Genomic DNA, 21378 nt, shown 5'->3' with positions numbered 1-21378 from the left:
AACGCGGTGTGGGCGGGGCGGCTTCCCCATGGTCATGTGGGAAATTACGCACTGCGAAGGGCTCTCCGCGGACCCGCCCCCTTCCTCCGCCCTCTGACCCCCCTCCCTCCTACTTCTCACATGACTCGGATTCTCTACTTTTGATTGGTCAAAGTCGGGGCACGTGGGCGGGATGCGGCGGAGAGGGTTGGGCTTGGGGGTGGGGGTGGGGATGGGGACGGAGCTGGGGTGGGGGGCGGGGGGAGGGGCTGGAGGGGGGTGGTTCGACGCGGGGCGGTTGGCTCCAGACAAATAAACATGGAGTCCATCTTCCACGAGAAAGTAAGTGTCCGTGGGTTGGCAGGGTTCTCTTCCTACCTTGGGTGGTGCGGGAGGAGAAAGGTGTTTTGGGTTCTCCAGGAAAGCCAAGGCTGCCTTTTTTGCCACCCTCCCCGTCCACCCGGGCCTACCTGGCCTGGGGAGGCGGCACCTAGCCTGGGCAGCTGCTTTCTTCCGAGGGCGCCCACACTTTTGCTAACCCAAGGGCCTTCCTCACAGACCTCGGACCCCGAGGAGTCCGGAAAGAGCCAGTGGGGCGGGGATCGGAAGCCTTGGGGAGGGGCAGAATAAGTGACTTGGAAGAGGATGAGATCGTGTTCGTGGATGCATTGGGCCCTGAATATGAGGGAGTGCATAGGGTCAGCTCTCCCCTTGTTAGCTATTGTTTATTGTTATTATCATTATTACAATTGCATTTTTCCTCCCCGCCCCCAGCTCCCGTGTCTGCTGCTCACCTTGGAGAGGGGGTAGGTAGGTTAAAAAGCCTAATCCAGAAATTCGTTCCTTACCCGGATTGAAGTGACTTTAGTTCGGTACTTAAAGCCCTACCCAACCTTGAATTACCAGAGCGATGTAGCAGAAAGGACTGGACTTGCGAGTTCGGAGTCTTGGGTTGAAGTGTGAGGAGTGGAAGGTATTAGCTGTGCAATCCTTCAGTCACACCTAGTCACACCTCATTCCAGCCCTGGTTTCTTTGGGGATTTGCCTTTCTTAACTAACAAGGTGATTTTTGAAGAAAGCATTTTTAAAAACCTACTAGGTTCCTCAAGACCCAATTCGAATACCACATTTTTTTGGTTCCTCTCCTTCCCCCGAACTTCCCCTCAGTCTCACATAGCACTTTGTATTGTACTTTTCAGAGGTATTTATCGGGTAATAGTCTATTCTCCATATTTATGTTCTTGTCCCTGCCACACTTTAAGCTTTTTAAAAGAAACTAGTCTTATTTTTTAAAATGTTGCCCCTTCCAGAGCCCTGTGCAAATAAAGTGTTTAGTCACTTTTTGTATTGTATGCCATTAAAAGCCCCCAAACCAGGAATCTCTCCTTCACACCCCCACATACTTTGAAATGATTAGGGCAGAAGAAGTTTTGGATTGGGATATCTGGACCACAAACTTTTTTGGAAATTAAGTTTTGTTTCAGTTTCTCATTAGATAAATGCTACTCTTTAGCTGGAGGGAGGATGGGAGAGGGGCACCTCAAACCCTTAATCACAGAAGATTTTTGTTCAAGTTTGTTTCTTCCGTTTGATTCTTAAGTGATCACTTGAAAATAAGGGCAATTAAATGTTTGTGGTATGTGGAGAAACTTGTCTTCTCTCTTTAGAATTATAAAGCCCATTCATTGGGTGTGGGTGATACCTTCCTTTAACAGCTTTGGCCTGTGCTATTTTCCTATTTTATCGTAAATGCTATTGGATATAGAAGGGAAAATTGACTGGATTAGTTTGGAAGAGTTGGGGTTTTTGTGTTATTTATTATATATTATTATGGCATTTTGATGGATGAAGTGAAGGTTTTTTAGTACTTTAAAGGTCACTACTTCATTTGAAGAGTTTATCCACAGTATCCAAATAATAATCCACCACAGCAGTATTATAATAGATTTGTTATAATAAATCTGAAATAACTCATTTTTTTAAAAAATTTAATTTCTGGAAGAATTAGAAACTTTTTAAAGAAAAGATTATGGATTTTTTGTTTCAATGATATGGTCAGTTTATAGATTGCTCTTAATCAGCATTATATATTTTATTTGAGAAGGACATATAGTGAGGAAAAAAGCTATACATATATTTCAATATTTCAAAAAATATACTCCAAAATTAACCTTCAGATGAGAATGAGCCTCCCTTGTTCTGTTCTGTTTCTTCTACTCATCATCTTTCTGGTTTTGTTACAATAGGAAGAGCCAAATTTTGTGCTAGAGGATCTGAGTTTGAATCTTGCTTCTGCCACTTACTACTTGTGTGGCCTTGAGAAAGTCATGAAACTTTTAGGCCTTCCTTTTCTGTAAAATTAAGGGACTAGACAAATTAACTTTCAAGGGCCTTTCCAAAAGAAATTTCTCATATTCTGATTGGCCCATGCTTCCATTAAACAGGTATTGCCTTCAGAAATATAAGGTTAACTTCACATCACAAAGTATTCATTGGTAATAGAATGTTAGATTGCTTCTGTATAATACATTAGATGCATGATGCTCACTGTGGCATGCTGCAGGAGCAATTTAAAATGTAATTGAGGAGGCAGCTGGGGGCTCAATGGATTGAGAACCAGGCCTAGAGACTGGAGGTCCTAGGTTCAAATATGACCTCAGGCACTTCCTAGCTGTGTGACCCTGGGCAAGTCACTTAAACCCCATTGCCTAGCCCTTGCCACTCTTCTGCCTTAGAACCAATGCATGGTATTGATTCTAAGCTGGAAGGTAAGAGTTTAAAACAAAAGTTTTAAAATGTAATTGAGAAATTTTATATCACAAGATATTCATTGGTAATAGAATGTTAGATTACTTCTGTATAATACACTGGATGTAAGAGACTCAGTGTAGTGTGCTGCAGGAACAATTTAAAATGTAATTGAGATTATATAAAATAAATAAAAATATAATACATAGATAATGTTAATTTGTTGATAAGAATGTGTAGTCTCCTGGGATTGTCTCTATTTGAATCCACAACACTAAAATGCATGTCTTTAAGATCTTATATGTATTTCTGGGTATTTCATTTTGGAATCTTTTAGTCCTTTACTTGCCACTTCACAAAATTACCCGGTTTTGTTGGGGAGGGGGCAATGGAATATATAATTTCATTGGCATAGAAAATGCCCCCTACCAATGTGTATGGTCACCTTATTTGCAATGTATAGTCATAGGACATTGTCTGGGGCACTGAGAGATTAAATGACTTGCCCAAGGTCACTGGTATTGTCAGAAGCAGAACTTGACCCTAGATATGAGGTGACAAGGACTTTTACTAATATGTTGGCTATATAAGAGGAGTAAAAGTGAGAGACATGAAATTAAAATTGACAGGAGTAGTAACAGATTGTAAATCAGAGGTGAGAAAGTGAGGATTTGAAGATGACAGATTTTGAGACATTCAGTAGGAGATGTAAGAATGGAAGTCAAAAAGTTAGGACTAGATAAGTAGATTTGAGAGAGAAGAGGACATAAAGGAGAAAAAGAATGATAAGTTGGTGTCATTGCAGAGAGATTAAGAAAGATGAGGAATGAGAAAAGGTCATTAGATTTGGCAGTTTAGGATAATTCATAACTTTAAAGAGGGAAGTTTTAATTAGGTTGGAAGTTGGAAGCCAGATTGTAGAGATAAGAGAGTAAAAGCAAAGGAAATAGAAGTATCCTTTGTAGAATGCCTTCTCAAGGAGTACAGCCACAAAAGAGCAGAAATGTAGGATGATGACTAGTTGGGGATGGAGAAATCAAGTAAGTTTTTTGAAGATGGAAGAGCCGTTATCTTGTTTATACAACGTAGGGAAGCAGTTGAGAATGAGAGATTGAAGATTAGTGAAGAGGTGGAAATAATAAAGGATGCATAAAATGCAATTAAAAAGTCACATGTGTGAATGATCTCAGAAAAATGATTACCCAGATTATCTTGTTCTTGTTACCCAGTATCCTTTTCTTATAAATCAGTATATAGTTAGGGAACAAAAATTCCATAAGGCATATTTTAGAAGGGTGTAAGCACTTGCATGTTTTGTCCATCAGTTTGCTTTTCTATGTCCTTTATTCATGTTTGAACTCGTTTCTAGCATTAATCTCATCTAGAGTTCATACTGAGCAGAAATGTGTTCTCTAGATTTCCCAAACTGACTTTCTAGCCCAGTACTAAGCCCTGCCTGCTACTCATTACCTCCACACAAAAGATAATCTTTGAGTTTGAATTTCCATTCTGTTGCTTACTGGCTATGTAGACTTAAAGTCATGTTGCTTCTCTGGACCTCAGTTTCTTCATCTATAATGTGAAGTTTGAATTAGGTAACTAATTCTAACTCCTAACTCCTCTATTATTGGTTTTTAGTGCTTTTTCTATTCAGAGGCATAGATGAGTCTTGAGTAAATGAGGAGGTAGTCAGGAGAAGGGAAGCATGGATTTGTGGAATTTAGGCCGAATAAAATATGCCTGAGGAGAAAATTGTTTACTCCAAAGTCTAATAGGAATAAATATTTTGAATGATCTTGCCTTTGTTGCCAAATAGTTTTATGTTGACTTTAGTCAGAACTTCGAATTCCCTTTTGGTTTGAATAACTGGTTATGAGTATTTCTGACTTAGTATTCAAATTACCTGAGTAATATTTGTATAATTTTGTCTATAACTTTAGAATGAAATTAACATCTCTGCCTTCTAAGACAGTCTATATAGAGTCAGTTATCCTAAACTATAATACAATGATGCCTTCAGAATTTGTTGAGATCTATGTTTGTGTTCTCTTACATTAAACTATTCTTTTTGTGTTCTTAGCTATCTTTACCTAGTGCTTTTTTCTTATTCCATGAGCTGTTGCTAGTATTCATTAGTCAGTGTACCTTTGAGTGGCAGTCCTTACACAAAGTTGAATATACCTTCCTTAAAAAAAAAACTCTCTAAAACCACTAATATGCAGCTTAGATTCATTCACCAAGTTAGCATATTCATACCAATCCCAGAGATGATGAACTCCTAGCTGTCATTGTACAAATCCCATTCCCCAACCTTAAACTGCCCAAACCTGTGTTCTTCCTCAATCTTGTCCTCCCTGTATTCCACTACAGATTTATTTCCTCTGTATCACCTGCTTCACTATTAGCAAACTTCTTTTCAACCCAAACCTTTCCCTTTCTCATTCCTTCCATCATTGTAGCACTTTCCAAGACCTTTCTCTTGAGTGTACTGCATCCCTGGATACAATTTCTAGGACTTGTTGCTTTTTGCTTTGTACCAGTTTCCTCTCTCCCCACTCACTGATTATTGTAGGGAAGTTTGAATACTCTTTGTTTCTCTATACCACTTCTTTTTTTCTCTACTACCATCATTGGCAATATCTTTTCTTTTGAGGATTGTGCCATAGAGATGTATCACTTCATCTACATTCTGGTGACTGTTGACTATCAACCCCCAAGATTCTCCTTCAGTGAGAAATCAGTGCCTTTCTCATAATTTTTCCATTTCTTTTCCTGCCATTATACCAGGAGGTACAATCTGATCTGTCTCCCGAGTTTCATCCTTGCATTGCCAATTGTCTTTTGGGCATCTTGAACTGGATGTCCTTCAAGCATTTCAAACTCAATATGTCCAAATATAATTGTCTTCTCCTCAAAAATCCTCTTTCAAGTTTTTCTTCACAAGGACATCACTTTTTCCAGTCACCTAGATTCATGCCTTCAACTGTTTGTCAATTCACTTACACTTACAAATCTGATCTGTGGGCAGATTTTAATGTCTACACATCTCTTTTATATATCTTTTTTTGTCCACTTACACAGCAGTCCTTAATTCAAGCCCTACTTATCACTTTGCCTGGACCATTGCAGTAGTCAAGAAATCGACATTTATTAAATACCTATCATGTGCTGGATGATTTTCATGTCTAAAGCCTCTTTCTTTCTACTCCAGTCCATTTTCCACTCAGCTACCCTCAGCTACACTGCTTTACCTAAAGTACAGGGATGACCTCCCTCCTCTAAATTACAGTAGCTCTGTTACTTGTAGGTACAATATCCTCTGTCATTGAAAGCCCTGCATAACCTGAATTGTCAAACATCCCCATCTTCACTGAGCTACTGATGGTTTTTTGAACATAATACATTTCCTTATTCCATATCTTTGCTTTAGATATTCTTCTTGTCTGGAATGCTCTCCTTCACTTCCACTTGGGGAGAATGAGGAGTCAAGGATGTGAACCTGGGTAACTGGAAGGAAAATGATACCCTTGATAGCAATAGGAAAATTCAGAATAGTATTGGGTTTTTGAGGAAAGACAATGATTTCTATTTTGGGCATGTTCAGCTTGAGATAATTCAAATGGGGACATTCAGTTTCAGATGTCCAAAAGGGAATTGATGATAACAAGACTGGAACTCAGGCAAAAGACTAGAGATAGATACCTAGATATGGGCATCAGATAGCCTCTGAGGTCCCTGCTATCTCAAGATCTATAATTTTATTTCCAACCAAATTCCTATGTTTCGAATCCAAACTCTAGGAAGCTTGACCTTCATTATAATGAATAGTAGCCCTAGGTAGGAAGGCCAAGTAATATAACGGAAAGTTCTGAGGAGAAAGTGAGGAAACTTGAATTTTTAGACTATTTTTGTAACTGGGCTTCAATTTCTTCATCTGGAAAATTAATCTATTGTACCAGATGATTTCTAAAGTCAGTTCTAGCTCTTCATTCTTTTCTGTATTTGTCTTTGTCGTCAGACAGGTACAGAGAACTATACTGAGATAGCATTAAACCAATGGGGGACCCAGGACCCTAGGTTTATTTTCTACTCAAACCTCTGACTTATTATTACACTTGCCCATATCTCTACAATGTACTCTAGTTCAAAACAGAAGTGTGATCTTATAAATTTGATGAAATAGGCAATTTAGAATCATAACTTTAAGTTTCCCCACAGGAACTCTTTTAGGGAACTTGGAGAATATTTAATCCAGCCCTCTCATCCTATAGATGACAAAACAGAGTCTGAGATTAGGTAATTTATTCAGGATTATACAATTTATATTGTATATTGTCTGTGACAGTATTCAAATCTAGGTCTTCCTGAGTCCTTATAAGTTGGTTGAGAAACTTCTCTGAAAGGAAGCTCCATACCTAAAAAACTTAACATACCAGATTTTTTTTTCTCTGATTCATTACTTATTTGACAGCTAAAAATCTGTGTATTGATGGCATATTAGGAGATGAGTAAGAAAGGATGTCATAGTTGAGAAAACAAAATAATTAGAAATCTGAATGCCTGATATTCATATCCTTGTGAATAGTGTACCATCTCAAATGAGGTTAATGTTTGTTTATTAATTCTCCTGGGCATTGAAAAAGAGAAACTAAATTATAGTTATAAAGCCATTAATGAAATACTCAGGAAAATATAAGATGTTTTATTCAATAATATTGTAATGTTTATTTTATGACTTTAAAACTTTTTTTATGTTGTAGCTAAATGGTTGATTAGACAATGATTTCTTTTTTAACTATTAAATTGTAAGTGAAATGTAAACAAATGAGTTTAAGTGTAATATCTGAGTCATTCTTATTTCAAAGCTAAGGAGGTTGTGGTTCAGCGTATCAAAGACAAAATGGCTAGATTCCTACTCAAGGAAAACTGCTATACTAAGATACTTAGCAAATGATAATTAAATCTTTTCTTTTGAAATATTAGCAAGAAGGCTCACTCTGTGCTCAGCATTGCCTGAATAATCTATTGCAAGGGGAATATTTTAGCCCTGTGGAATTATCCTCTATTGCTCATCAGCTAGATGAAGAAGAGAGGATGAGGATGGCAGAGGGAGGAATCACTAGTGAAGACTATAGAACATTTTTACAGGTAATAATGTTTGGGTTTCTAGACCATTTGTGCTCTTTCCCCATGAAGTATAGTTTAAATGCATTTTTTTAAAACTTGCCCATTTCCTAGGAAACATTACATTGAAGAATCATTTTGAGTAGCAGATGTTTTGAAAGGATGAACTAATTATTTCAGAAATTTGATTTGTTAATTATGACAGCTGAATTTTTAAACTAGTGATTTTTAATTATGTATCCTAATGATAGTTTCTTTTCTCATCTTTCTACCTGTCAAAATTGAATAGCAACCTTCAGGAAATATGGATGACAGTGGTTTCTTCTCTATTCAAGTAAGTATGAATTAATGTTGTATATTGCCTTTTAAAGCCTTCCTTTTTAATCATTACAGTTGTGTGATTATTTCTAAATTTCTTCCATCAAATTGACTGTAGGATTAGTTCAGTGATGCTTAAAGAAAGTTACATAATTTTCACTTCATTTTTCAGAATTTGAGTACTTTTAAATGCTTTAAAAAATAAAGTTATTTCATTTGCACCTAACTCTTAATAACGGTTCTACTAACATCATGTTTCAAACTTATTACCTCTTGGGTTAATTTTTGCTGGTCACTGCAAATCAGCATTATAGCTACTATTTGTCTTTAAATCTATTAAGAATTTGATCCCCTGGTGATGCTCTGTGGCTTTTGCTTTCTTTACTTACGGCTCTCTCCAGGGTCCTTGGGATGGGTAGGAGTGTATGGGTGTGTGGGTGTGTGTACATGTGTTTGTGGGATGCTGTCTATTTTGTATGAGTTTTTTCTTTTGTTTCTCACAGGGTCCTTTATGTGGTGTGTACAAAGTTACCTCTCAGTTCCTTTGAGGGGGCCAATTTCTGCCTATATCTTTCTTCATATTCTCCCTTTGTGCACTTCCCTGGCCTCATCATTCAATTGCATTTCCTACCACTGCTTAATTGTGCTACTGTTGTAGGTAATGGCTACTGCTGGAGGCAGAATACGGGACTAGATGGATCAATGATCTGATCCGGTATGGCAATTCCTATGTTCCTAATTGTGCTGCACTGCTCTTGATGCTAATTCAAGTTTGCCTGCTACATTGTGTCCCCCCCCCCCCTTTTTTTTTCCTATGCCACTGCTTGGCTCACTTGCTACTTTGTTGACTAGCTTGGGGGGTGGAGGGTGAATATTCAGATAACTCCCTCTTCTTCCAAACAGTTTTAAACTGATCAGCGTCAAGAGGTTTGATTTTTTTTTTCCTATAAATCATAAACCCATGATCACATAAGTTTGAAATGCATAAGATCTGCATTTTATATCCCTAGAGTAGAACCTTCTTTAAGAAAAACTTATTTCCTCACTAACTTTGGTAGTGAGCTTCATGTTAATTTTCTAAAGCAGCCCCAACAGCAGCCATATTCCAAACTTGTCAATTTAGATTTATGTAGTAGATTAGTTCTAAGAATAGAGTAAGACTGTGATAGCATATGCATCTGAATATTTGAGGCTGTGTTTTATTTAGAGCTTGTGTGGTACTATGGGAACTTTTCAGCAAGAAAGTTAGTTTTAATATTCAATTCTTTTTTTCAGTGCTCTATTTGTTGTGTGCTGTATGTAGATTTGTGAAGGTTGGGTTTTGATTGTTGCCATCCTAAGGTTTCCAGTTAATAGCAGTTTTAAAAAAATTATAGCTATGTGGGGAAAATCCAGGTAATTGTTAATAGAAGCTAAAGTGGCAGCATTACTTAAATTTGGAGTTGAATGGTTTATCTCATGAAAAGTTGCTATTTTTTAACAGGTTATAAGCAATGCCTTGAAAGTTTGGGGTTTAGAGCTAATCCTCTTCAACAGCCCAGAGTATCAGAGGCTCGGGATCGATCCTATGTAAGATTTTCTTTTTAGCACCCTGCTTTCATTTTTACACGTACAAAAGATGCAAAATAATAATAATAACTTGTCAAGTGTGTCTTAATTTTTAAAAAAGAAATATGCATTAAATTCTTTTGTTATGATGTTACCTTGTTTTGTTCCCTCAGCCTTTCCTTTTTCATCTTTTTGGGATTTATGTGAACATATGTCCTCTGAACCTTCATGACATCTCAGTGTCTGTGGCAGCACAGTGCTTATTCTTGAATGGTATGTGATGCCATACATTAGCATGACATCACTCACTTTTCCGCATATATACCACTAAAATTTGTAAAACTTAAAAAATAATTAACGACAACAAAGACCTGGACAGTATAATATATTGCCACAGTTGTACAAAATGTTCATTTTTAAATAGTCACAGTGGATAAACTAATAACATGAACTCAAATCACTTGAACTTATATGTTGTTTTTTTTATTTTTCTAGAAATGAAAGATCATTTATATGCAATTATAAAGAACACTGGTTTACAGTTCGAAAATTAGGAAAACAGGTGATTGATTACTTTTCTTTCCCTTTCTTTTGCCCCCTGCTCATTTCCTTATTTTAACATCCCATTTAGAATTTAAAGAATAGTTCCATTAGTGACATAGGTGTCTCTTTTGTATTGTATGGTATCAGTTTAAATAGACAAACATTTGATTGCATTAAGAATATAATTATTTTGTGATCACTTATTTTTTAGATGGAATGTAAAATTAGATAGCTTGGGTGATGGAGATAAAACGTAGATTGCATTGGTAGGCCAATACTTGCTTAGTCTTATTTGAACCAATAGAGTAATTTTGTACAAGATAAATTAATATTAGGTGAAATACTGGAATCAACTTTTAACAGTTTACACAATTATCCTTTTAAGTTAATTTTTAGTATAGCCTTTTTAGTCCTGCCCTTAAAAATATCTAAGCCTTTTTGGATAAACACCAATAAACTGTTCGTATACTTTTATAAAATAATGGAAACTATGAGCACAAGATTGATTGTTGCTAAATCCATACATATTCTTTGAAGCATAGAATTCTTTTAAGGACCCTTTGCTAGGAGTATCTGTGAAAGAGGTTCATTGAAATCTGATTACTTATCCTTGGTAATTCAGATTACATGGATAATTCTCAACATCCCAGTGACACTTCAGTTGGAAAAAATAAGATTAAGCAAGTATAGAACTGATAAAGGCAGTTTATTTGACTAGTAGAATAAGGTGATCCATGGAGCAGTGGCAGAATTGAAGCTAGAATCAAGTTATGGCTACTAATGTCTGCTTCTAGCAACCCCATTAGAGAAATGCTTCTTTTTATTATGACTAGAAAGTTTATGTACAATCTAAGGACAAGCTAGTCAACAACTGTATATCACTCCTCTTTGTTCCTCACCCTATTTTAGATAAGCTTGGTTGCCTACATAGTATGAAGAGCAGAAAAATGTGGGAAAGTCAGCAGCCACACTGAAAAGTCTACTACTTCCCATTTCATTGGTTCATAGGATTCTAGATTTAAAGGTCATATCAGAGACTCTAGTTTTAGGATTGTAGATTTAGATCTGGAAGGGACCTTTAGAGGCCATGTAATCTAATTACCCTCATTTTATAGATGAGAGAATCAAGAATCAAACAGGTTAAGTGACTTGCCCAAAGTGTCCAGGAAGTAAGTAACAGAGCTGGGATTCAAGCTTTCCAAGTTCTCTGGCTCCAAACCCTACTTTCTTTCCATTGTACCATGCTGCATCCCAAATTTGACACATTTCCTCTGCTTATTTAGCAGGTCTAATTAGAGCACATAAAATTAGATTTATATCCTAAAGATCTCACATGATTAAGAAAGATCACCTACCCTGCTAACTTAGAAATTATACTAATTTGTTGGGATTCTTTTTAGGAAGAGGTTCCTTTTTTTTTGGTAACAATAGAGATAAGCAGTCTTGATACTAAGTAGAATTTAATCTATATGGAATACCAATTAACCAAGAAACTGCATTACCCCCAATAGAACCCTTTTGAATTAGTCCTAAAAATGTGATCTCTTTGCCATGAGCTGGGTCCAGTCCCACTTGTGGCTCCACAGATTCTCGGCTGGTGAATGAACAGTAGGGTGAAAAAATAAAAAACGGAAGGCAGCTGTGCATATAAATCAGTCAGGGGCAAGCTTTGCATCTGGTGGCTGCTCCGCCATGCCCAGGTCTGGTCTTTATTTTTATACTCATTTTCTTGGCACACAGATATCTTTCAACACATATATTCGAGTAAAGATAATTGGAAAAGTGATACATTAACTTTAACAAATCACTTGATCACTGAGGTCATTTTATATTCTTGTATTATGATTAAAGATTCTGACAGGATGAATAAAGGTTCTACTTAAGATAAATGATTTCATCACAGGTGGCTTAATTTTCTCATTAACCTGTGAGGAGCTTGAGCTTACAAACAATCAAGGAAATTTACTTTTAATAAAAAAAAATAAGAAATTCTTAGAGACAATTCAGCAATCATAACATTAGGGTTGAGAGATCAAAGAGGCATTGAGAACACAATTCAGATTAATTATTAGGCTGATCATTTTTCAGGGTTAACAGAGAGTTTCTACCAAGGGGAGTTTCTGGTTAGTGAAATTGAGTCACTGAGGCGTGGTGAACCTGTATGAACCTTTATGATTGATTTATATGTTGGCTTTAGGAGAATAAGTTTTTGTGCAGGGAAGTAGGGGAAATTCTGGACTTGATGGGAATTATGTACCTAAGTAAAAATTAACCCATGATGGTCTTTTGGGTTTGGATTTGAGAGTCTGATCTTTTGGTGATGTTTTGGTGAAATAGAGTGTGAGTATTTTGCTCTTCTATTATTCCTTCTGAGGCTAGGAAGGGGATAACAATCATGTCAATTCCATTAGTAAGAGATGTTAATGAGAGAAGTTATACAGAGGGGGCTGAGTGGACAAGTCCATCCTGCCAATGAGCCACTTTGTGTGCTCTTGGTTACCGCAAATGACTTTGTCAAGGCATCGTGGCCTAATGGCTTCCAGCATCTCTTGACAGTCAATTTGGAAGTATTTCTTTCTTTCTGAAAACCATTTTATTATCTTTTACATGCTTCACCATATTCTGTTGTATAGTGCTTCAGCCTAAGGGTATGTGTTTTTAAAGTGCACAAGCTATAAAAGTGGAAATAAAGCACAAGTACCAGTTCTTATTGGAAATAAGCTACTTTGGTATCTCAAACTAAGTCATGGAAAAACAAAAACTTTTTTTTTTAACCCTTATCTTCTGTCTTGGAACCAATACTGTGTATTTAAACCTAGGACCTCCTTTCTCTAGGCCTGGCTCTGAATCCACTGAGCTACCCAGTGGCCCCCAACAAATCATTTTGATGCATGAAAACAATCTCATTTCCTTAGTAGAGTCTAGTAAATTATTCTCTGATATAAACAGTAATTGGGAAAGATAAATTTTGTATTTAACTTTAATTTAGTTATAGTTGCAGCTATGCTTGACTATTAATTTTTTTTTAAGCTGGCTTCATAAGTTCAACAAAATCCCAATAGATATATTAAAGGAGACTAGCAAAAATAAGTTAATTGTCTTCATTTTTAAAAGTTTATGGTTCTTTAAAAAAAAAACACTTTAAAGCTCATAAAAGCTTGTTAATATTCCTTAAGACCATTCTGATAGGGACTTTTCCCCAGTAAGCTAGTCAGAGAACTAAGAAATCTGTCAGTTTACTTATTTTATTGCTACAGAGTTTTGCACCATGCTTATTCTGAAATGCCTAGTAAATTTTAATTTTAAAAATTGAGATTTAGTATGCTTTGAATTATTCTTATCTTTGTCACATGGAAAACATAGGAAATATTGGTTTATTATTTTTGTACAAAATATTAGTTTCCTTTTATAGTGTATTAGTTTGTGAGAACTTTTAGAAAAGAAAGCAATGATACACAGTCCAGATGAGTTTGTGTCAGTTTCTTTTCTGACAAAGTAAGAAAATATGAATTGGAAGGAGCTAAGGGTAAGAGACCCTTACCTGAACAAGAATCCCTGCTAAAGTATTCCTCACAAATATTCATATCTAGTCTTTGCTTGAAAACTTGTGGAAATCTAACCACCTCTGAGGTAGCCCTTTCCACTTTCCAATAGCTCTAATTATTAAGAAGTTTTTCCTTACATGGAGCCTAAATCTGCCTCTCTTCAATATCTATCCGTTGTAGAAACTACAAAGTTCTATTCTCAACTGCCAAATATTACAAGTCTATTTTCTATTCCTTTAACACATGGTGCCCCTTCAAGCACTTGAAGAGAGTTAACATCATCCTTCTCCTCTCCCCAAGAATTTTCCTTTCCAAGTGAGAGATCACCAGTTCCCTCAGTCAAGTCTCTTAATGGAATGAATAATCAAGGCCTTTCATTATTCTGATTGCTGCTCTTTGAACCCATTCTCATTTATTAATGTCCTTTCTGAAGTATTTATCAATTAAGAAGCATTCATTAAATACCTTCTATGTGCTAGGCGCATATAATACATAGAACTAAAGACTATATGCCAAATGTGGTCCTATCAGAGCAAAGAATGCCAGCACTACCACCTCTTTCTTTCTGGACACAATGTTTCCCTTAATGTAGCCTCAGCTCACTTTAGCTTTTTTCACATGATTGATTTGGACTGAACTCACAGACCTTCAAAATCTTCCTGATCTTCTTTCAAATGGACTGCTAGCTAGCCATAACTCTCCCATCTTATACTTGTTAAATACGTCTTTTGATCTCAACTACTTGTCTATGCTAAATTTAATTTTGTTAGACTTTGGTCCATCATTAAAGCTTATTGAGATCTTTTTGGAGTCTGATTCTGTCTTTGAATTCTGATTGTTAACTAGTCTTTGGCTGTTACTTGTACATTTGATAAACCTACTGTGAAGATGTGATTAACTCCCCTGCCCATTTTCAGACTTAATCACCAGAAGTGTATACACCCCACTTTCACTTGATGGGGGGAGGTCTATGACTCATGTGTGTAATGAATCAGAAACCACTGACTGCCCCTTGGGGAGTCCTAAGCAAAACTATAGACTATAATTTGTCCATGCAAAAGTAGAGAAAAGCATAGGAAGTGATGCAAAGAAGTGTCTTTAAAAAGGAGTTACAACTTCCTATGCGGCAATTCTTTGTTCTTCGGAGTTTCTGAGTTTGTTTGGAGGCTGGTGAAGAATCTGCTTCCTGGACCTGAGACCTTGATGAGACTGTTCTTAAATCTCTCCCTTTGAACTACCATGTGGGTGAGCGAAAAGGCTGACTTCTTCCCCGATTTTCTGGAGGAACTAGCCTCCAGAGAGGCCCCCTTCTTTGGAGAGTCTTCGCGGCTAAAACCCTTGTTTAATTTACCTCTGGGCCCCCTTTGCTTGGCCTCTTTAAGCCCTGCTTGATTCTGACCAGGCCAGAGTAAATATCTATTCTCTCTGATTTTCTTATTTTTGCTCTTTCTCCTTTTGTAAATAAATTACCATAAAAATCATTTGGAATTGAGTAATAATTCCTGGTGACCATACTCTTAAATAATTTAGTCCAATCCTTTAATTTTAACCCCTTATATTCTGGCCCTTTCACTCCCATCTCTGCTTTTATCCTAATCATTGATGTTAAGCAGCACAGAACTAAGACACTTCATTGGAGACCTCCTTTCAAGCTGACAACCATTATATTATATTATATTATATTATTATATTATATTATATTATATGAGAATAATCTTGTATTTGATCATACAATCAATTCCATATCTACATCACTATATATTTGTCTAGAACACATTTCTTCATCTTTTCCATAAGGATTGCATTAGAGTATTTGTCAAATGTCTTCCAAAAACCCTAGGCAGACTTCTGACTAATAGTCTGATCTGGGGAATATTATTTTCCCATTTTTTGGCTCTTGATTTTCTCACTTTTAAAGGGAATTTATAGACTTAGAAGTCGAAAAGATCTTAGAAATCATCTAGTCTCCCCCTCTCACTTGACAGGTGAGAAAATTAAGACCCCTACAAAGAAGCAATTTGTTCAAGGCCACAAAGGTAGTAAATTATGGGCCCAGAATTTCAACTGATTTCTCTGACTCCAAATCTCTTTTCACTATCCCAGAGTTAAAATGAACAATTGCTAATATCCAAGATACAGTATTCAAGATACTGTGAAAGAGTGCTGGATTTGAAATCAGACACTTGGGTTCAAATCTCAGCTCTACCACATAATATTGTGTGAACCCCATGGACAAGTCACTTAACCTCTTTTTTTTTCTCATTTTTCTCATCAGTAGAATAAGGATATTATTTTTAATGACTTCTGAGATCTCTTCAAGCCCTAAATTTAATTATGACACTGATTTGGAACAGAGAAGCATTCTGAAACATCATGCATGCCTAAGCATCTAAAAATGAAAAGTCAGGAGAGAAATTAGGCAGAAAAGGGAAAGTAAAATATTGAAGGGAAGAGAGAAAAATAAGGAAAAAATAAGTAATTGAGTTTCTACTTAAAAAATAATGAAAAGTTGCATCCCCTATCCACAAAAAGTTAAAAATTTGAATAGATTCTATAGCATCTCTGATTTAGCGGTTCTTTTATATAGGTTAATCAGGCCTCACCTGTACTTGCAGAAGCCATACTGACTTGGGATTACTGCTTCCTCTTTTCAAGAGAACTCAATAACTCTCCCTTTAATTTTACATTCTATTAATTTTTCCAGGAATCAGGCAAGCTCAGTAGCTTGTAGTTTATATATTTCACTTTTATTTTTTGAAAATCAGCACAGTGTTTGACTTTTTCTAGTATTAGTACCTTTCCCGTTCTCCATTATCTTGCAGAGATCACTGATAGTGGCTAAGCAGTCATACAACTGCCAGTTTGCAGTTCTTTTCAATACTTTGGGAAGCAGTTCTTCTGGACCAGGTGGCTTGAGCTCATCAAAGATGGCCGGGTGCTCTCTTACCACTTTGCTGGCTTTAAATTTATTATTTAGTTTTTCTTCTACCCTTCTCTGTCCAAAGTTTATCTTCCTTGGAAGAACAAAACAAAATCTTGGAGTAAGTGGAGTATTTCTGCCTCCTCGCTATCATCTAATATCATCCTATGCAGCCTGAATAATAGTCCTGTCTCTATTTTTTTCCCAGTATAGCCAAAACAAACAATAATCCTTTTCTTCTTTGTCCTTGCTATCCTTAGCTTATTTTGAACTTTCAAGCTCCTGACATTATTCTTATAGGATAGTGCCATGCAGGTTAAAATTGATATAGTGAGAGAATATGATAGTATACCTGAATTTTACCTAGTCATTTAGCCTTTAGCATGATATTCTATGAGCAAGTATAGTGAATAGGAAACTGCAGTCAGGACGACATAATTTTGTGACAAACTCTGTAACCTTAGGCAAATTAACCTTTCTCAGTTTGTTTCCTCTTAAAGTAAAGATTAAAAAAGATTTGTGTAAAGTACTTTGCAAACCTGAAAGATTAAGGGAACATGGGATCATAGATTTTTAAATTTGAAGTTATAAAATCTTATCACCCTTGATTTTAAAGATGAGGAAGCTTACATTAACTTCTACTGCATGTTCATGTGAAGGGAAAAAAAGTAGATTGGAAGTTTAGTACAAGTCGACAATTTGACATTATAGTGAGAACATCTAATAATATATAATCTAATATATATTAATAATAATATATAATAATGATCATCTAATAATATTCAGAATAATGGAAGCTAAGATGACCTCTCAGGGGCCTTCCAACTCTGAGAATCTATGATGTGGCTCATCTAACTCACATATTTTATTTAAAACTGATTTTCCTTTTATATTCAACTCATCTTTTCAGCCAAACTGTTCCTTACTTGAAGATGATAATGCTTTTAGAAAAGTTACAATCCAGTAGAAATAGGGGTTTATGGGCATTGGCGGTAGTAGGTGAAAATTTGCATCTCTTAATGACTCATTTACCCCAAAGTTGTCTAAAAGTCATAACTGTGTGATCATTGTTAAATTTTAGCCAGATTTAACTATTTCTGTCATCTTTTTTTTGGTACCTAAGTTGTAATTTTGTTTTGTTTATACCTTTGGATAATAGAAGTGTTAGTTCAAATTCTAAGAACTTAAGGCAAATTATTCTTTCTGGTTATTTTTTATCAAATTGTAATGGAATAAATTTTATTAGGATCTCCCCTGACCCCTTTAAAAAATGATAATCTGTAATGGTAACACAAAGGTATGGCATTTTTCTCAGTCTCCTTTATTCATAGTTTTCTTGGATTTTTTGAAGCCTTCATTTGAAACATTTGTAGGTATTTAGAAACTCATAATTGATTTTTAAATCAAATGTATTCTTTACAAATACAATATTGTTAATATCTGCATTGTGCACTAATGTAAGTATGCTCATAATTTGTTTCCCCAGTGGTTTAACCTGAACTCTCTCTTGACGGGTCCAGAATTAATATCAGATACTTACCTTGCACTTTTCTTGGCTCAGTTACAACAGGAAGGTAAGAAAAAACTGAGATTTTTTAAATGTTGTGCTTAGCAAATTTAATGCATGTATTTTCATATGTTTGGGTTTAGGATAAAATTGTTGGTGTTGTAACAAAACAAACCATAACCCAAATCCCATACCATAAATTTAGGAACCAATGAAGATTCATTGATAGTGCCAGCAGGGGATCCCCACCTACGCAGAAACTCCTTGAAAGAAAAAAAGGACAAAACTTAAATAGAGCAGAAGAATTGGGTATGGGGTACCCAATTAAATAGGGCTCCTATGGTATAGCTCACAGGGTAGGAATAGAAGAGGTAGTGCCCTTTGATTAGATAGGATCTTTTGTTAGGGGCCAGTAACAAGAAAGGCTCTTCCACAAGTTAGCTATCTCTTGGAACTCTGCCTAATAGATAGCACTGTTCTCATTATATCAGCAGTAAAGAAGGTCATAGACAGGGTTATGGTTACAATACAAATATGGTCAGAGCAAGATAGGAGAACTGCAGTTTCAGCTCTTTTTGTTACTCTATGAAAAAGATAGTACAATGATATTTTATATTTTGATCTTTATGTTAAGATATATGACTTACACAACTAACTCTTAAAATAATTTAGATATTTAGTTATCTACATTAGTTTTTTATTTTTAAGTTTGGGTTCATTTTTTAAAGTTTTTATTTAGGTTTTTTTTTTTCTTCAGGTTATTCCATATTTGTTGTTAAGGGTGACCTACCAGACTGTGAAGCTGATCAGCTTCTGCAGATGATTCGAGTACAACAAATGCATAGACCAAAACTCATTGGAGAAGAATTAGCTCATCTAAAAGATCAAAGGTAAGGAGTCATGTTAAGTAAATTAGAATTATCGTATTTTAAGTATATTTGGTTTTCAATAGATTGGTTTTTATTTTCTAGACACTTAAAACAATTATGACCAATCCCTAGATAAACCTAGTATGGCACTTGTACTAGTACAGTGTTCTTGTAAAAATTATGCCCAATGACTTAAAGAAATGTACTAATTCTATACTAATTTTGTTAAATAATTTTGGTAAAATGTATTGGTTAAAAGTAGACTTTTTTAAAGTGTTGCCAAATATTTTATGCTTTCTGATTTGTTGTATAGTTTGAGTTATGATACTGGTAGGCCTCCTCACTTTTGTATTATTTCTCTCACAATTCTTGACTTTGTGTTTCTCCAGATGAACTTCTTTATTATTTTTTTTCTAGCTCTCTGAAGTAGCCTTTTAATAATTTGATTGTTTTTGTACTAAATATGTAAAATTTTTAGGCTGACAACCATAAGCCGTTGGTATTTCTCCAATTCTTTGGGTTTGTCTTTATTTCTGTCAAGACTGTTTTGAAGTTGTATTCATATGGTTCTTCTCGGTAGATAGACTCCTAAATATTTTCAACATTTTGTAGTTATTTTGAGTGGATTTTCTCTTCATTCTGGGTTTTGTTGAAAATATGCAAAAATACTGGTGATTTATAGATGTATATTTTATATCCTACAACTTGGCTGAAATTAGTTTCAATTTTTTAGTTGATTCTTTTGGGTTCTCTAGATAGACCATTATATAATATGCATATTTTGTTCTGTTCACCTGCCCCCCGCCTTTTGTTTAAAAATTTTTACAGCTTTTTTTTTTTAATTTTCTTTTTTTCACATTATTTTTTTAAAGAATATGTTACATGATTCATGTTTTTTCCTTTCCCTCTTCCCTCCCTCCTCCCAGAGCTGACAAGCAATTCTACTAGTTTATACATGTCTTATTACTCAAAACCTATTTCCATATTGTTCATATTTGTAATAGAGTAGCCTTCTAAAAACCACACCACCAAATCATATATCCCTATAACAAAGTGATAAATCATATGTTTTTCTTCTGCATTTCTACTCCCATAATTCTTTTTCTAGATGTGAATATTATTTCCCCTTTGCCTATGCTCTTAGTACCTTAATTTTCTGTTCGTTTCTAGAAGCATATCAAATAATAGTGGTGTATTAGTGGGGAAATTGAGAAGGAACCAAAATTGCCAGCCTTTCCCTCTTATACAGTGGTAATGATGGACATCCTTGCTCTAGCCTTTATCTAATTAGAAAAGACTAGTGTATTCTCCATTATATATAATGTTGCCTTGGTTTTGTTTTTTTTTAAAGCCCTTATCTTCCATATTGAGGCAGAAGAGTGGTAAGGGTTAGGCAGTAAAGGTTAAGTGACTTGCCCAGGGTCACATAGGTAGGAAGCATCTGAGGCCAAATTTGAATCTAGGACTTCCTATCTTTGGCTATAGCCAATCCAGGGCTTCCTTCAAGACTCTTGTTGCCTTGATCTTAGGTAAATATTACTAACTGTGTAAAGGAAAGATCCATTTATTCCTGTACTCTCTAGTGTTTTTAACAGAAATAGATCTTACATTTTTCTTAAAAGGTTTTTCAGCCTCTCAATATAATTGTTTTTATTACTATTTTTATTAACATACACCATTATGTTTATAGTTTTCTTTTACATTATACTAGTATAGTATATTCATTGTATCAGTCTAAAAAGGTTATAGTGTATAGTCTTAATATTTTGTTTTTAGCCTCTGATTTTTTAACATTTTTACAACAGTGTTCATTAGAGGTATTGGTGCTCATTCAATTTTTTAAAATGTTAATATATCTCTACATGTTTCTCATTGCACAGTTATATTTTTTAAGTAGAAAATTGAATTTAAGTTTTTATTTAAATAAAAGCCTTTTATAACATTTCTTCATAGCAGAACCTAAAATGGTATAGTTTTTCATAATTCCAGATTAGGTAACTGAATTTTTATATTTTCTAGAATGCAGAAAATAGACCTAGATCAGTCTTTAGAAGCAAGTCATCCGTATGACGGAACAGGAATGTTAGATGAAGATGAAGAGAATCTACAAAGAGCTCTAGCACTAAGTCGACAGGAAATCGATATGGAAGATGAAGAAGCAGATCTGCGAAGAGCAATTCGACTTAGTATGCAAGGTACCAATATGCATATACATTGTTTCTCTTTCAGAAATCTTCCCCTTTTAAGAATTATAGGCATGAGTTTAAGTGGTTTAAT

At 35.4% G+C, this 21378-nt stretch overlaps 1 protein-coding gene across 5 annotated transcripts in view; it reads left to right on the top strand.

Moving 5' to 3' along the window:
* Positions 1-208: 208 nt before the first annotated feature.
* Positions 209-21378, top strand: part of ATXN3 (ataxin 3) — a 39306-nt gene continuing 18136 nt past the window's right edge. For 2 of the 5 annotated variants that reach the window (XR_457215.2, XM_016424615.2), the window contains exons 1-8: positions 217-321; positions 7711-7875; positions 8141-8185; positions 9653-9738; positions 10213-10279; positions 18212-18299; positions 18990-19122; positions 21121-21296. Coding sequence is in view for 4 of the 5 variants with exons in the window: in XM_016424615.2 (XP_016280101.1) it covers positions 298-321; positions 7711-7875; positions 8141-8185; positions 9653-9738; positions 10213-10279; positions 18212-18299; positions 18990-19122; positions 21121-21296 (784 nt within the window). In the remaining variant the exon portion in view is untranslated. Of the gene's footprint in view, positions 322-753; positions 790-1022; positions 1042-7710; positions 7876-8140; positions 8186-9652; positions 9739-10212; positions 10280-18211; positions 18300-18989; positions 19123-21120; positions 21297-21378 lie in introns of those variants that run through there. The other 3 variants (XM_007472554.3, XM_003339478.3, XM_056810454.1) reach the window with 3 other exon arrangements.

This window comes from Monodelphis domestica, chromosome 1 (assembly GCF_027887165.1).
Source record: "Monodelphis domestica isolate mMonDom1 chromosome 1, mMonDom1.pri, whole genome shotgun sequence".
In the NCBI taxonomy this organism is placed as follows: domain Eukaryota; kingdom Metazoa; phylum Chordata; class Mammalia; order Didelphimorphia; family Didelphidae; genus Monodelphis; species Monodelphis domestica.
This window is presented reverse-complemented; position numbering and strand designations above follow the sequence as displayed.